The sequence below is a fragment of the Notothenia coriiceps genome, unplaced genomic scaffold (assembly GCF_000735185.1).
Source record: "Notothenia coriiceps isolate Sejong01 unplaced genomic scaffold, NC01 NC01_scaffold00032381, whole genome shotgun sequence".
Classification (NCBI taxonomy): Eukaryota; Metazoa; Chordata; class Actinopteri; order Perciformes; family Nototheniidae; genus Notothenia; species Notothenia coriiceps.
In genome coordinates, this window is record NW_011365082.1 from 13,054 (window position 1) to 29,747 (window position 16,694).

At 38.3% G+C, this 16,694-nt stretch overlaps 5 protein-coding genes across 6 annotated transcripts in view; 2 read left to right on the plus strand and 3 right to left on the minus strand.

Annotated features, from left to right (window-relative positions):
* Positions 1-539: 539 nt before the first annotated feature.
* Positions 540-1,287, plus strand: LOC104960776 (gamma-crystallin M3-like). Its single transcript, XM_010788930.1, has 3 exons — positions 540-554; positions 674-913; positions 1,009-1,287. The coding sequence occupies exons 1-3, from the start codon at positions 540-542 to the stop codon at positions 1,285-1,287; spliced, it is 534 nt and encodes a 177-aa protein (XP_010787232.1).
* A 5,018-nt stretch (positions 1,288-6,305) lies between these two features.
* LOC104960777 (gamma-crystallin M1-like) lies at positions 6,306-7,024 on the plus strand. Its single transcript, XM_010788931.1, has 3 exons — positions 6,306-6,314; positions 6,402-6,653; positions 6,749-7,024. Exons 1-3 carry the CDS (start codon positions 6,306-6,308, stop codon positions 7,022-7,024), a joined length of 537 nt encoding a protein of 178 aa, XP_010787233.1.
* Positions 7,025-10,787: 3,763 nt separating this feature from the next.
* Positions 10,788-11,538, minus strand: LOC104960778 (gamma-crystallin M2-like). 2 transcript variants are annotated; one of them, XM_010788933.1, is made up of 3 exons: positions 11,530-11,538; positions 11,161-11,403; positions 10,788-11,060 (listed from the first exon to the last, which is right to left on the minus strand). In XM_010788933.1, the coding sequence occupies exons 1-3, from the start codon at positions 11,536-11,538 to the stop codon at positions 10,788-10,790; spliced, it is 525 nt and encodes a 174-aa protein (XP_010787235.1). The 2 variants fall into 2 exon arrangements, with proteins under 2 accessions (XP_010787235.1, XP_010787234.1); XM_010788932.1 differs by having other exon boundaries at positions 10,788-11,084.
* Positions 11,539-13,197: 1,659 nt separating this feature from the next.
* LOC104960780 (gamma-crystallin M2-like) lies at positions 13,198-14,036 on the minus strand. The gene is made up of 3 exons (XM_010788934.1): positions 14,028-14,036; positions 13,674-13,916; positions 13,198-13,473 (listed from the first exon to the last, which is right to left on the minus strand). The coding sequence occupies exons 1-3, from the start codon at positions 14,034-14,036 to the stop codon at positions 13,198-13,200; spliced, it is 528 nt and encodes a 175-aa protein (XP_010787236.1).
* A 782-nt stretch (positions 14,037-14,818) lies between these two features.
* The window catches only part of LOC104960781 (gamma-crystallin M2-like), a 2,905-nt gene continuing 1,029 nt past the window's right edge, over positions 14,819-16,694 (minus strand). Inside the window, exon 3 of the mRNA XM_010788935.1 lies at positions 14,819-15,091. Within this exon, the coding sequence (XP_010787237.1) occupies positions 14,819-15,091 (273 nt within the window). The remainder of the gene's footprint in view (positions 15,092-16,694) is intronic.

Below are 16,694 nucleotides of genomic sequence, written 5' to 3' on the forward strand. Positions count from 1 at the left end.
ATATAAAAAAACAAAGCAACATATTATCTGGTGTGTGACTTTTGGAAAATGGTCATATGGTTTTATCTCAACAAAAAAAAAAGTGTCAAGGGGCCTTACTGTTTTTTGTATATATCATGGTGTAGAATAATTACATTTGATAAAATCCACATGTTTTCTTAGACTCGTATAGTTAATCCTGCATCAGTGATGTATTTTTTCATGGCTATGAACCCATTAATTGACTAGATCAGAGGTTACATATTTAATGTGAAGTACAGTATGTTGTTTGTGAAAAAACGGCTGGTGTTGTTCAGCAGCACAGACAATGCAAAGCAGGGCCTCTTCCCACTATTGCAACCAAAGCAAATCATGAACTGTTATAGGTCACTTTGAATTGAACTGTACACGGGTGCCTCTGCTACGTATTGCCCTGTCAGGAATTTCAACAATGGGGTCATGTTTTCCTTTGATGCTAGGTCAGGTATAAAAGCAACTGGGGGACATCGAAAAAAGTGTGCAGTCATTTAGAGCTGAAGCAATAGTAGTAAACTGTAACCATGACCATGGGCAAGGTATTTACAGCACTCGATTTCTAACATTCAAATCAAATCAGGGTCGTCGTTAAAACTGAAAAAATGTGTACTTTATAAAATCTTCGATACACTGTTATCATAATGATTCCTTTTTACAGATCATCTTCTACGAGGACAGGAACTTCCAGGGTCGTTCCTATGAGACCAGCAATGACTGCTCTGACATGTCCTCCTACCTGAGCAGGTGTCACTCCTGCAAGGTGGAGAGCGGCTGCTTCATGGTGTACGACCGCAACAACTACATGGGAAACCAGTACTTTGTCAGGAGGGGCGAGTACTCCGACTACCAGCGTATGGGCATGAGTGACTGCATCAAGTCTTGCCGCATGATCCCCATGGTACTTTGAAATTATGACATTTCATAAATGAAAAATGTTATATGATATTTGAAGGAGGATTTCTTTGTCTTATGATCATTCTTTTTAATTTACAGCACAGAGGCCAGTTCAGGATGAGGATCCACGAGAAGGAGAACTTCGGTGGTCAGATGCATGAGCTGATGGACGACTGCGACAACATGATGGACCGTTACCGCATGAACGAGTGCCAGTCCTGCAACGTGATGGACGGCCACTGGCTGATGTACGAGCAGCCCCAGTACAAGGGCAAGATGATGTACCTGAGGCCCGGAGAGTACAAGAGCTTCAGAGACATGGGCATGAGCGGCCAGAGGTTCATGAGCATGAAGCGCATCATGGACTCCTGTTATTAGAGCGCCACCGTATGAAAGATTTTTAATAAAAATCTAGTGATTCTCTTTTAAATCTACTACTCTTGTTTGTTATTATTGAGTGATCTGAAAGTCATACACACAAATAACTGATGGTAAAAGAGGTTGACACACATGGAAAATGTATACACTATAAAAATATGAATCACAGAACTTTAAATAACTGTACTTTGTAGATTAATACTGAAGACATCAAAACTATGAAAGAACATGTGACCCGCTCTATCGAAATCAGTCGGAAGTCGCAACGGCTCATTTCAAAATAAACGCGGATTTGTGTAAAAAAATTGTTTTTCAGGGTTCGGGTGTTTTGTTTGATTTTAAATAAACAAAGTCTTGGCTTTCAGAATATAAAACTTTTATTTCCAAAATCACACGATAAATACATTTTTGAAGCTTGTGAAGGGAAGATGACAGCTCTCACTCACCACTCTGTTCTGCAGCGCCACTGCCTCACTTCCCCCAGACCAGAAATCCAAACGAAAATATCTTCCCTCCGTAGTATTTTGATAATTTGCTCCGCTAATAATCAATCAGATCGATGGATTCCAGAGAAGAGGAAACTTTGAAGGCCTTTTTCTCAAAATGATGACACGGTGACAGTCATTATATAATGTGACATATTTTGCTTAATATTTGGAGTACAACAACAATCCTGATATCATTAGAAAGCTAGGAATCTCCTCTTTCCAACAGTGTATACAACTCAAAATGTGTCTTCGGGTCAATGCGAATGATTTCGATGGAGCAGGCCACATATATGAAATTATCTAGTAAACAAAAAGTGTAATAAAAAATTATCAATAATATGATTTTTATTTTAGATTCTTCAGAGTAGCCCCCTTTTGCCTTGATGACAGCTTTGTACACTCTTGGCTTCTCTCAGTCAGCTTCATGAGGTAGTCACCTGGAATGGTTTTCAATTAACACGTGTTCCTTGTCAATTTGTGGAATTACTTGCCTTCTTAATGTGTTTGAGACCATCAGTTGTGTTGTGCAGAGGTAGGGTTAGTGCACAGTGTATAGCCCCTATTTGACTACTGTTGTAATCCATATTATGGCAAGAACCAGGCTATGTAAGGGCTATTTTACTAAGAAGAAAAGTGACAGTGTTACGGATTGTGAAGGAAGCAGGACCCAAAAGCAGATATAACTGAAAAAACTCCTTTATTTCAAGGCAAAATGATATAAACAAAGACAAAACAGAACACTCACTGAAGAACTAGTCATGACACAAGACGATCCGACAAAGATAGACAGAAAACCCAGAACTTAAATACACAAAAGACTAGTCACAAAACAAGACACAGGTGAGGAGGGAGGAGGAAATACAGGGGCCACAGGTGAACATAATCTGACAATTAGACACACCAGGGAAACTAACGACAGGAGAAAAAACACAGGGAAAAGGAGCAGACAATAAACAGGAGGAAAACATGACAGGGAAAACAGCAAAACACCCAAACCTAGACATATAACGTGACATAACCTAAACATACAAAACTACCAACGTGACATGAGCCTAGGAGTGTGACAGACAGAGTGCTCCATCAGATGACCTGGCCTCCACAATCAACCAACGTCAACCCAATTGAGAAGGTTTGGGATCAGTTGGACCGCAGAGTGAAGGAAAATCAGCCAACAAGTGCTCAGCTCCTCAGGGAAGTTCTTCAAGACGGTTGGAAAACCATTCAAGGTGACTACATCATGAAGCTAACTGAGAGAAGCCAAGAGTGTGCAAAGCTGTCAAGGCAAAATAGGGCTAATTTGAAGAATCTAAAATAGAACAAACACTTTTTGTTTACTAGATAATTCCATATGTGTTCTTTTATAGTTTTAATGTCTACAGTATGAATCTACAATGTATAAAATAATTTAAATAAATAGAAACCTTCAAATTAGAAGATGTGTGCAAACTTTTGACTGGTACTATATTTAAGAGAATATCTTTGGGTTTAGGATTGACAAAAAATAAAAAGATGACAATAAAGGCTTTCAATTCTATAATATGCTATTTACATATGTGTCGTTGAAAGGAATATTGTTTTCAGCTTTAATTATACGTTTTTTCTTCCGACACTAAAATATGGAATTGGTTATGATCCATCACACGTATACATTTGGGATCCACACCTGCTATTTAAAAACAGCTGACTTTCAAAACAATTGATTAAAATGACAATGTATTATTCTAGGAGAATGAAGAAAAGCTTTGCTTGCTCATCAAAGTTGCATTGTGACAAACAATGGGGAAAGGTACGCCATTCTGTTCTGTTGGTCTTTAGTTGACAGAACAATAACCATGCTGTTTTGTAAAAAGATCACTTGCCGTCATCATTTTTTGCACTAGGAAATAACTTAACTAACACTTTATTTAATTGTTGAATTGTCCAGAGTAAAGTGGCCACGGAATGTTTGAGTACAACAACTTAGTATTTTCTTTTCATTTTTAATTACAAGCTAAATATTATAAATGTTACCATAAGGCTTGCTGAGGCAGTTTTATGATGGATGATCCATCATAAAACTGCCTCAGCAAGCCTTATGGTAACATTTATAATATTTAGCTTGTAATTAAAAATGAAAAGAAAATACTAAGTTGTTGTACTCAAANGATTAAGAGGTTGCTTTTTCTTTGCACAACATGAAAGAAAGGCGAAATGAATGGGCTGTGATTTTTAGTATTTTTAAGCAGAGTTCAATCATTTGTACGGCCCTCGGAGGATATTGAAAAAATTGAAATGGCCCTTGAGAGGAAAAAGGTTCCCCACCCCTGTGTGTGTTGTTGTAAAGTCTGATTGCTGGCTGCAGGAAGAAAGCACCTGCAGTTTATCTCTGTGAGACACCGCGGGGGAAGCAGGTGTCACTGAAGGTGCTGCAAAACAAAGGAGGAAGTGACATGATGTCCAGCAGGGACGACAGCTTGGCCATCATCCACCTGTCTGAAACTCCACAGTGTCCAGAGGGCCTCCAGGACAAAGCTGGCCTTCTTTACCAATCTGATGAGTCTCTTCAGCCACTAAGAAGCTGCTCCAGCAAGCCACTCAGAAGGCAGAAAGTCAACCTTGTTCCTCTGTCCTGCAGTGACTGAAACCATCCAGCAGTGAGTAAATAAATGTATACATAATTTTTTTAAGTAAGTAAAGGATATGTAAGCTATCCGCTACGCTAATTTATGCAATGTAAAAGGTCTAAAGCTTATGCTAATAACGTTAGCATGCTCCACATGTAGCTTGATTAGCAACTGACACGTTTTGTATGTGAAGTTAAGATAGTGCTACACTTTTTTTTCTTCTTCTAATAGTGTGTTGCTAACTGAATAAAAGTTTGCTTTCAGCTGTCTGTTTAAAGATAGCTCTGTATTCTTTATTGTCAGCTTTCCCTTTTTAAGATAACGACTTATATTTTTGTAGTTAGCATGTTTTTAGTCAATTAGCATCACACATATAAAGCCTTCTGTCTACATGAATACTTGAACAGGTAAGACCATGTATTTTTTAATAATAATTGTGGATGAGACATTGAATGTAGCAGTATGCCTACACAAATACATTAGGAAATGAATGCTATGAGCTAATGTTATGAGGTATTGATAGCTCAACTAGCAAAAAGGTTTTATTTGATTGTATGGCAAAGATGCAAATTCACACCAGCAAGTACTGGTAGAAGCCAAGCATGCTCTTTACTTGGGAAATACAGTGACTTAAGGCTTGGCTTTTCATTTTTTCAGGTATGCATGACTTTTGCAAGACACATTTGCCTAATATAACAGTTAGCATGAATTACGGATTCACCGTGTCAACCAAGGAAGCTTGTTAGCTTTAACTTCACCTGTTAACTCAGAGTTTACTATGCTGTATTGTTCCTCTCCAGCACAAGCTTCTCGTCTAATTACGGGTTTCGTTCGTAAATCTAATCGGCTGCTTCACAATAAAATCAGATCGCTGTAATCTAAAGAAACAGAGCGTTCTGATTTCACATGAATTTAAAAACGGGTAAGTAAAACACTTTCCTCTTGATATGTATATTTAGAAATGCAGCTCCTCCTGTGCAAGTGCTTGTCAAAAGTTAGGATGACAGTGTAAGAAATGATTATTGAAGAGACAGAGAGTGTAACTCTATACACACTCTCTCTCTTCAATAATATTTTTTTACACATGAAACATATGCAGCTAGCTTGTGATATGAGATAATGTTAGCTTACAGTAGGTAGCTAAATGTTTAATTATGGACAACCAAGTATGGACAACACGCTTGGTGCTCTCCTGCTCTTCTCCTGCTAAGAATAACCAAACAGTATTTTTCACAGTGCTTTAAATGTGGCACACACGATGTCATATTCGACTCAGGAATAAACGGATTAGATTTTGCGGTTCAAGGTCTCTGTGATGAGACATCTTTTCAATTCTCGTGAAGGCGATATCTCAGGAATGTGATTAAGTTGTCCGTAAGTAGTGTTCATTTGTTCCAATAAGAGCAGTTTTGAATCCTTTTCAATGTTTTTATTAATGTAAGGTGGCATTTTAAAACCATTTTTTAAAAGTTACAAAACAGAAATTGTGATCAGCTGAGAGGGAAACCTTTTTGATAATACATACAAATACAAAGTCAGGATGTTTAATTAATTATACTAAAAAAATATTTGCACAGTTTCTGGGTTTCTCATAGGTTTGTCACAGATGTGGACTGTTGTCACCTTCGTTCCATCAGTGTTGATCAGACCATATGTGGAGAAGCTTCTGACTGAAAATGGAACACACACAAAGCTCTTGCTTATAATAGACAATGCAGATGACGGCTGCCAGAAATGTATGGATGGTGAGCCATTGTTACACTTTTACAGACCCCGTTCAGCAGAAGTCATACTGCTTGATCATCAGCTTTACACATTAGAATAACAACACGTCATGGACCCAACACTTTTGTATAAAAGGGGCCTGGATTCATGGAGTTGGCAGAGCAAGTTGAACCATCCACTTGGAACTACCTAAACCATCATCATGGGCAAGGTAATGGGATGCTTATCTAAAAATACATTTCTACAAAGCAAAATACATTATCACTGATATTAACTATTACTTTTTTCTCCATTTCAGATTGTCTTTTACGAGGAGAAGAACTTCCAGGGTCGTTCCTATGAGTGCATGAGCGACTGCCCTGACATGTCCTCCTACCTGAGCAGGTGCCAGTCCTGCAGGGTTGAGAGCGGCTGCTTCATGACCTACGAGCGCCCCAACTACATGGGAAACCAGTTCTTCATGAGGAAGGGCGAGTACCAGGACATGCAGCGCATGATGAGCATGGGAATGATGTTCGACAACATCAGATCCTGCAGAATGATCCCCTTCGTAAGACACCATTTATACATCTCTTTTGATTTTAATCAAATTTCTTTGTCATAAATTGTGTTGCCTACTTACATCTTCCCTTTATGGTATTACAGCACAGAGGCCAGTTCAGGATGAGGATCCACGAGAGGGAGAACTTTGGTGGTCAGATGAATGAGCTGATGGACGACTGTGACAACATCCAGGAGCGTTACCGCATGAACGAGTGCCAGTCCTGCAACGTGATGGACGGTCACTGGCTGATGTACGAGCAGCCCCAGTTCAGAGGCAAGATGATGTACATGAGGCCCGGAGAGTACAAGAGCTTCAGGGACATGGGCATGAGCGGCCAGAGGTTCATGAGCATGAGGCGTATCACTGATATGTGCTAGACTTCTGTATTTGACTTAAGTAAATAAAAGCAATGTGTAATTATTAACTATGTTTGTCAAGCACTTCCTTTCTTTGTGTGACATGTCCTTAGCTGTTAAAGTAACTAAATAACCACATCATCAATACAAAAATCTATACTAAGTGTTGATTAGTTGAGTTGCTTTTACTTGAATTAATACTTTTTTTAACCCATCCAAAATATGTTATATGTTCAAATTTAGATACCAATAACACAGAAAAGAAGAAACAATTCGAAAACAATATAATTAGATATTTAGAATTTAAGAGAAACGGCCCAAATAATTAAAAGACAGTTATTGTTAGGACATCAACACAGCTTTTGTATTTTTTAACAAAGACAAGTCTCTTGTAGGCTAAAGGTCCTTTGCTTTAAAATGAGTCGTAGTGATGACTTCAAGATGTTGTCTTTTACCATTTTGATTGAACACATTACAAGGCTGTGTAATAAAACTGAAAAATCTGTAAAACGTTATTAATAGAAGGTAATATTCCCAAATATGCTGCATCCATCATAAAACTGCCTCAGCAAGCCTTATAATAACATTTATAATATTTAGCTTGTAATTAAAAATGAAAAGAAAATATTTCCTAGTGCAAAAAATGATGACGGCAAGTGATTTTTTTTACAAAACAACATGGTTATTGTTCTGTCAACTAAAGACCAACAGAACAGAGTGGCGTACCTTTCCCCATTGTTTGTCACAATGCAACTTGATGAGCAAGCAAAGCTTTTCTTCATTCTCCTAGAATAATACATTGTCATTTTAATCAATTGTTTTGAAAGTCAGCTGTTTTTAAATAGCAGGTGTGGATCCCAAATGTATACGTGTGATGGATCATAACCAATTCCATATTTTAGTGTCGGAAGAAAAAACGTATAATTAAAGCTGAAAACAATATTCCTTTCAACGACACATATGTAAATAGCATATTATAGAATTGAAAGCCTTTATTGTCATCTTTTTATTTTTTGTCAATCCTAAACCTGAGACTGCCAAGGCACACNAAAGATGTGCCTTTACCTCACTGGTTGTAGAAAAAGCTTCTTATATTCGTTAGCATAGCTAGCTAACCAGATGCTAATAACAACAAAGTTATTGACTGTATGATCAGTATGAAAGATGAACAGATCGCCACTGGGCTTTCAACTAAAGACACAGCCACGCAAAAACTGCGGCATGTCTACGGCTCCTTATGGGTACTGCAATTTTTGGTGCCGGAGCGACGTTCTGGTACTCTCCGTCAGAACTGCACCCCTGTCAGACGAGACATATACCACGTGATAACACGTTAGGCTCATGTTGTGTTCAAGGAGTGTTTATAAATTACCTCGAGGGGCCGTACCAAATGGTCTCGCGGGCCGTATACGGCCCGGGGGCCGGAGGATCCCCACCCCTGCAGAGCACTGTGGACCATATGAGCAGTGGTGGAATTTAACCAAGTACAATTACAATTATGAGGTACTTTACTTTTACTTTATACTTTTACTTGACTACATTTTGGAGGCACTATTTTTTTGTTTTTACTCCACTACATTACATTTGGAAAACGACTAGCTACTAGCTACTTTGCAAGTTTCATAATACAGAATATAAACCAACCAATAAATCATAATTATTATAGGTTACGCTTCCCATTAGTATAGCAAGTAATACAAATAATCCCCACCTTTACCAAATGAACATTGAAATGAATGCATTAATGATGTTTAAAATACAGAAATGTAGTATTTTTAAATCTGATATGAGCCATAGCCTACTGGAAAATTAGTACTTTGTGAATGCAGGACTTTTACCTGTAACCGAGTATTCCTACACTCTGGTATTCTACTTTACTCAAGTACAAGATCTGAGTACTTCTCCCAGCTCTGGCGGTGTCTCACAGTGAGATGCTGCAGGTGCTTTCACATGAGAATACCACTGCTCATGTGCACATACACTTTTGTACAGTTGATTATTGTTAATGTGTTCATGTCTGTGAATGTTTTTGCACATTTCTATATATACTTTACATACTTTTATAATGCTGATACTTGTTTTCATTTCTTTTTACCATGGCTGTGTACATATTAAATTGTATTAATATGTGCTTGCCTCTTTATTTAATATGTTAACTTATCCATTGTATTTGGCTTTTTTTCTGCTGTAAATTGCTGTAGAGGGAGCACAAAAGGCTGTTGTGACTATACTTGTCACATGCCCATGGACCATGGTAAGTTGTAAGATCAACTGCCTTCAATCTAAGCAGATAATCGTTTGTTTTATTCCGTTATTACAGTGTATCCTACTTATTTATCCATCCGTTTATCCATGTTGCAGGATTTGTTTAATCGGTTTGTTTGCCACTAAGTCAGACACAAATAGACTGTATGGACAGTGCCTTTCAACTTCCTCCCTGTGCACAAATGTAAAGCCACTTCCTGATACAGGAGCTGTCTTTCCCAGGTATTGATTTTTTAATTAGGAGTGAGTAATTTACGCAGTTAGGATCAGGGTGCTCAAACCTACGAAGCAACAATTGGATAAGCAAGGGCATTGCTTTTTTAGCTTGGCAAAATAGCTGTTATCTTAGCACCATAGTAACTGGCTCAGACACTTGTTCAATTACACAAACCTGAGATTCATACATGTCATCTGCATGTCTGCTAAATACAAACAAAAAATTAAACAGTCCACTATTTTACTGTCGACATTGCAGGCAACCTTATTTTTCTGCAGGACTGCAATGTGCAACAATAATTAATAAATGTTATCTAAATAAAATTCTTGAGGACTGTATTTTAAACAATTTAAATGGCATTACATTTGGTAGAGTTTACATAACTACTTCATACAGTGATGTTTCTCTTGATTTTCTATACTCATGACTGATCTAAAAAATATAAAATCCCATTTCCATTTGAAGAAAGTTCTGTATGTAAATGATATGTTCGACTCCACTTCGAGCAATAGAATTACTAACAAAGAATTGCTAACAAAGCACTTATATACTGACAAAGGACTGGCTTATCTAAAGCCAGTTGAGTAGCACTTGAAATGTTTTGGCTCTATGAAACCTGATGTACTTCTATGATTCTGTTTTCTTCAAGTTTGTATCTTGTTGGTCGAATGCACTTATTGTAAGTCGCTTTGGATAAAAGTGTCAGCTAAATGCAATGTAATGTAAAGTAATGTAAATTAAATAAATAGTTGTAAATAATCAGAAATATGTAAAATAATTACATATTTTTGAAAGTGTGTACAGTGTGTGCTAATAAAATAGGATTTATAGTATTTGAGTTCATTTTTGTTGTGGTGTAGGCTGATTGCCTTAGCTTACACTTACCTTCAGTATTATATGATAATATATATTATATTATATGATAATATATATTATATGATAATTGAGTCATAACAAGTATCGCAGAAGAAAAGGTTGATGAAGCATTATTCACTCTCATGGGTAGTTTATATGCTGCAGTACAGTTGTGGCTGCTTACCCCTCTTGTTTCTTGTAGTTAGGGTGTAAACAAAATGTCAAAAATAATTCCCTTTTGTTCACAGTAACGCCAAATGTATTACAGATCTGCAAACCACAAAGCCTTTTTATCGTCTTAATGAAAGGCTCTGTTTATTTTTAAGCCCAGGCAACAACATCAGACTTTGTCAAACTAATCAAAACACATTCACAAAGGAGATTTAAAAATGCAACATCTTTAATAAACAAAGTGTTTGATATTTACATCAAGGTTTCGCTAAACGGCTAAAATTCGTTGACCCTCCTGAAGGAGCCAACGATGGCGCAGGTGGCGCACCAGTCGCGGTACCTCCTGTATTCCCCAGGTCTCAGGAAGTACTGTCTGCCTCGGAAGTTGGGGTACTCATAGAAGATCCAGAAGCCATTCATAATATTACTGGAGTACACATGGCGGTGATGGAAACGGTCAGACACACAGGGACAGTCATCCATGAACTCCATCATGTGACCGCTGAAGTCGGGCTTCTCGTAGATGCGCAATCTGTAGGAGCCTCGATACTGTGGGAACAAAGGACATGAAGTCTTCTTTAACCAAGTGCCTTTTGGAAATGATCAGACTTTAAAGCAAAATGTCCATCGTCTTTAATCGTCGTCTTACCTGTGGAATCATCCTGCATGAGCGGATACAGCTACTGAATCCCATCCACCTCTGGTAGTCGGGGTACTCTCCCCTCCTCATGAAGTACTGGTGGCCCATGAAGCTGGGTCGCTCGTAGATCATGAAGCAGCCGCTCTCCACCCTGATGGAGTTGCAGCGGCTGAAGTACGAGTGAAGGTCCGTGCAGTCGTTGCTGCACTCATAGCTCCGACCCTGGAAGTTTTTGTCCTCGTAAAAGATAATCTATTGGGGAATAAATGTGTCAGTAGCTGCCAATGTTTCAGCAATAAGAGTTGAGAAAACATAAAACATACTGAGAAAACGTTGCAGTACATTTAATATAAGCAGAGAGAAAAAAACAGTACTTACCTTGCCCATGGTCTCCGTTGGAGAGATTCCCCATGTTTTCAGGGCTTTTTATACTACCTCTTGACAAACAAAGTATTGTTATTCAAATTCTCTATAATTGAAGGCTACTGGCACATGTTTACCTTTTTGTTGGAGCACAACATTGGGACGGAAATATGGATTTGTATTTGGAAAAAAGGATAAATAATTAACTGGTTTGGTGTTTTGACGTGCATGGACAAAGGAAAAGACTAGTATGGTATCCACACGTCCAGTGGACAATGGCTGCAGAACAACATGGAACAGCCCTTTCGCATTAAATATGTTGCATAACAGAGCAGGAAGCCATTTGCTCGGCCTAACGTTCTACCTGAGCAAACCCACTGTATGCAAATAAGTAAGTTTACACTGTGCTGTTGGACTGTGCTTCTCTGAAACCAAAGGTTTTAAAAGTTTCTTGGTGTGTGTGTGTGTGTGTGTGTGTGTGTGTGTGTGTGTGTGTGTGTGTGTGTGTGTGTGTGTGTGTGTGTGTGTGTGTGTGTGTGTGTGGCAAGTGATGACTATGCTTTTACTTCATGAAGATGGATGTATTGATGTTGTTTGTCTAATATCATGTAAATATTCAAATTAATCTATTCTCGGAAATATCCTCCATGGTGTCATCGGGAATTGTTGGTGCCATATTTGTACATGTTTTTTAAAAGGATGATGACCAGTTATATTTTGATTGAATTTCTAACTGCAGGGGCTAGAGAGGATATGTAGAAAATCTTCTGTTTCATATCTTAAGTAAATACACACCTGTGACGCAGTATTAGTTATGAACATTTTCAAATCGACGTGCATATTTATTTTTTAAATGTTATTTACTTGGATATTTTTGTTTAAAATCAATGTTTGATATTATTAAGTGACTAAAGTACATTATTTATGGTGATATATACTGTAACAAACTCTCTTTGGTGTATAGAAAGAAAAACATTTCATAAGGTGTTGTTCTTTAACTGTCAGTAATAGTTTTTCTAAATATTATGAATGTTAACAGAATACCTATCTTTCTGATCATTTATAAGTATATTTTAAGAAATAATAAAGTTCCAGTAGCTATACGATATAACAATTATGATCATCAGAATCATAATCATAATAATTCATTATTATTATTTGGAAACATTTAAGATTTTGCTTTTAATTGGTTTCATGCTGTGCATTTATAAATTGTGCTTGGAATATTATGTTCTACAATACTTTGAGACAGTGTGTGTCATTCTTCACCAAATCCATCATGATGTTTGAGGTGTATGTCTTAATGTCAATCATTGCATTTGTGATATTCAGCTAATTTTATTATACCAGTGTGTGTGCTGTGTCTCTCTATATTCAGCTTAAGCTTTAACACCAAACATGTGGATATGGTCTGCCAGTGTACCCACCAGTTTTGGGGGGCTCAAATTGGGAGAGGGCAACTAATGGATTGTTTGGTATGGCAGTCTAAGTTTGGGAACAATCAATTGTATTTAGAAATCCTACAAAAAGGTGTTCAACTAATTCAATGACCAATTGTGAAGTACAAAACCACAGCTGACAACTGGCTAATAAACACAAGAGAAGCATGAATGTTTATGAAGCTGTTGAAGTTTATTGGGAAACACAGACTTGGGGAAAGATGCGTTGAATTAAGGCATGGCTTCAGTTCAAGTCGCTGATTCTTCTGATGGAGCCGACTTTGGGGCTGACGCCTCCCCAGTCGCTGAACCTCCTGTACTCCCCGGGCCTCATGTAGTACGCCCTGCCCTTGTAGTTGGGCTGGTCGTACAGCAGCCAGTGGCCTTCCATCACGTTACAGGAGTTGAAGTCGGACATGCTGAGGCGGTCCTGGATGTTTGGGCAGTCGTCCAACATTTCGTGCATCTGACCGGACATGTCGGAGCGTTCGTAGAGCCTCATCTTGTAGGAGCCACGGTGCTGGGAATGGATGGAAAACATTGTTACTAAGCAGCATTATAATAAATCCCATTGGTATCCAGAGATATTTTAGGTGTGTAATCCCAGTCAGGTACATCACTACTGACATTACAAGCCTTTAAGAGCTAGAAAATAACCCATCAATGGAATAAAGACCATAAAATTGGTCCATTAGGGATATTTTTTTATTTCTGACTTACCTGGGGGATCATACGGCAAGACCTGACACAGTCGTTGAGGCCAATGGCACGCTGGTTGTCAGAGTACTCTCCTCTCCTCAGGTAGTACTGGTTGCCCGTGTAGTTGGGCCTCTCATAGATCATGAAGCAGCCGCTCTCCACCCTGATGGAGTTGCATCTGTTGAAGTAGGAGTGGAGCTCGGCACTGTCGCTGCTGCACTCATGAGAGCGCCCCTGGAAGTTCCTGTCCTCGTAAAATATGATCTGCAAAAAGCAATAATTGCACATGCACCGATAGTTTCATTTTTTTAATGCAAAGCTTTGGATGGAATGTAATTGGTAAAATACAGTGTGGATAAAACCATAGTTCCTTACCTTTCCCATGGTTATGTTGGTATCAGACTGCGGTTAACGATGACACTCAGCCAAGCCACTATGCTTTATAAAAAAAAGAAAGAAAGGCCGGCTGTGTGATTGCACAGCATAAAGCATTGTCATTTAAATATATCCCTCACAGCGTTGATGTATCAGGGGTGCGGGTGGGTGGGAAAAATCTGTTTGTGTATAGATTATTCTTGGTGTGCGATGAGTTATTGTTCTTTCCTCCATGTTCATCACTATTTCCCTCCAGAAAGGGCCACCGTACAATAGACTGTGTACTGTACAGCATCAGCAGGATTAAACTGATATGAAATGTTGCGGACACGTGATAGTCAGAACAATCTATCAGGTCAGTAAGTTTTTTAATGGACATGGGCAAATGTACAGTATTTTCTGTGATACAATACACAGTACTTCACTCTCACTACTTGAAGGCTTCTTAAAGCCTTTGAATCTTGAAACTTGAAACTAATGCCATGTTTTAAAATGTTTGAGGTCCTGCTCACGACTGAAGCGAATATGAAGACTCCATTTTGCAAATGCTTTATTACGATGGTGAGTACAAGTCATGAACATTTTGTTGTCTGTGCTTTTCATTGAGTCCATTTCTAATCCCTTTTAATAATTCAACGTTTTTTTTTTAGGATATTGTCTTATCCTTCAAGATGAATGACAAAATATTACAGAAAAAGGTCCAAGTGAGAGTCACATAATGTAAATTGTCTTTATCTGAGCATGAAGCATTTCCAAAACTTCAATGCAGCTCTTGGATGCTCTAAAGCAGATCAATAGTCCAGGATGCGTCTGATGGAGCCGACTCGGGCGCTCCTGCCTCCCCACTCGCTGAACCTCATGTACTCTCCGCGTCTTATCAGGTACATCCTGCCCTGGAACTCTGGGTGCTCGTAGAACAGCCAGTTTCCATTGGTCACGTTGCAGGAGAAGATGTCGTTCAAGTGAAAGCGTTCATGGACGCTGGGACAGTCGTCCGCCAGGTCCATCATCTGACCTCCGAACTCGATCCTCTGGTACAGGCGCATGCTGAACGCCCCGGCATCCTAGTTTAAATTGGATAAAGGAAACATTTAGAAACCAAAATAACATTTATATGTCAATAAATGTTATCCTTTGTGTCACCTATATTGTATCTTTAATGATAACACGCCATTTTATATGAAGAAATATTAAGAAAGAATACAATGAGTTGTTAATAATCTTAAAGTGTACTGTATGCACCCAGATGTGAGCATTAGCTTTGGAGCAGGATTACAAAAACACCTTGTGGAAGATGAAAGCCATTACATTTTGGAGCGAGTTCGAATCAATGGGCGGATACACTTATTATTTTTACTTATAGAGAAAGCCTTGATGTAGGTCTTGCTCTCTCTAAAAGACCTTACTAATGTGGTTTGGTTGGTGTCTAGACTGAAATAGTACAGTCTTCATGTATCCCCTCCCCTACACACACCACAACACAGACTATATCACCCCTTGCTGCTAAATACCAATCAACTTTGTGCAATATGTGCTGTGTGCAATATATATATGCCGTTAATAACTGTGTAATTTATACCTGGCTGCTAAATCCTTAGAACCGTTACAATGTGTGTTTTTTTTGTATTTTGTAAATTGTGTAACTCTGTATAAAATACCATCAAACTATGTGCTATATGCAATATATACATTATATACATATGCCATTAATAACTGTGTAATATATACCCGGCTGCTAAACCCTAAGAACTGTTACAGGATTTGTATTTTGAAAAGTATTTTTTTTACTTTTATTTTTTTATTATATTTTTTATTATATCATAACTTAGTACTTTTTTTTAACATGTGTAACATTAAGCTGTCTGTGGCTCTTTCCTGCTGTAACGATGCAAATGTCCCCTCTGTGGGACTAATAAAGGTATTCTGATTCTGATCAAAGTGACTTTTCCTTTAGCTCCACCATAAGGTTAACATTTGTGATTTGCATTTGAATATAGTGACACTTTAAGATGGATGCCATGACATTTGGCAATAAAAGTCCAACTAAAACAAAGTGCTTAAGGCACATTTTTAACCTGCCAGAAAAAAAGTAATACACACATTTTGTTTGCTGCAGTTTTCATTACTCCTGATGCTAATTTCTTATAAGAAGTACAGGAGTGCACTAATGTTTCTTGGTCAGTGTATTCTTGGTGAGCACAAATGATCCTTGAATTCATATAAACACAGTGGATGAAAATGTACCCTAAACCTAACATTTGGATATAACACTTGAATTGTTCTGTTCGGAGAAGAGAATCTGTCACGATTCTTGTGTTGTGTCACGTTTTTAGTTTTGTGTGTCCGGTAGTGGGTGTTTTGCTGTTCTCCTTGTCATGTTTTCCTCCCTGTGTATTGTCTGGTCTTTTCCCTGTGTTTTCCTGTCTGTCGTTAGTTTCCCTGGTGTGTCTAATTTCCTGATTGTTTTCACCTGTCACCCCTTCTGTGTCTCCTGCCCTCATCAGCGTCAGCCCCGCCCCTGATTGTTCCCACCTGTGTCTTGTTACCCTGTGTTTAAATTCCCCTGTCTCCCAGTGTTCAGTCTCAGTTCGTTTTTGTCTATTGCCATGGTCAGGTCCAGTGTTGGGACTAACGCGTTACTGTAACGCAACTACTTTTTTCGGTAAC

Bases quoted from the DNA above. Each gene is read 5' to 3' on its own strand.
- LOC104960776 (XM_010788930.1), top strand. The intron at 914-1,008 runs GTACTTTGAAAT...TTTAATTTACAG, and splicing joins CTTGCCGCATGATCCCCATG to CACAGAGGCCAGTTCAGGAT.
- LOC104960777 (XM_010788931.1), top strand. The intron at 6,654-6,748 runs GTAAGACACCAT...ATGGTATTACAG, and splicing joins CCTGCAGAATGATCCCCTTC to CACAGAGGCCAGTTCAGGAT.
- LOC104960778 (XM_010788932.1), bottom strand. The intron at 11,085-11,160 runs GTAAGACGACGA...TGGTTAAAGAAG, and splicing joins CATGCAGGATGATTCCACAG to ACTTCATGTCCTTTGTTCCC.
- LOC104960780 (XM_010788934.1), bottom strand. The intron at 13,474-13,673 runs GTAAGTCAGAAA...ATCCATTCCCAG, and splicing joins CTTGCCGTATGATCCCCCAG to CACCGTGGCTCCTACAAGAT.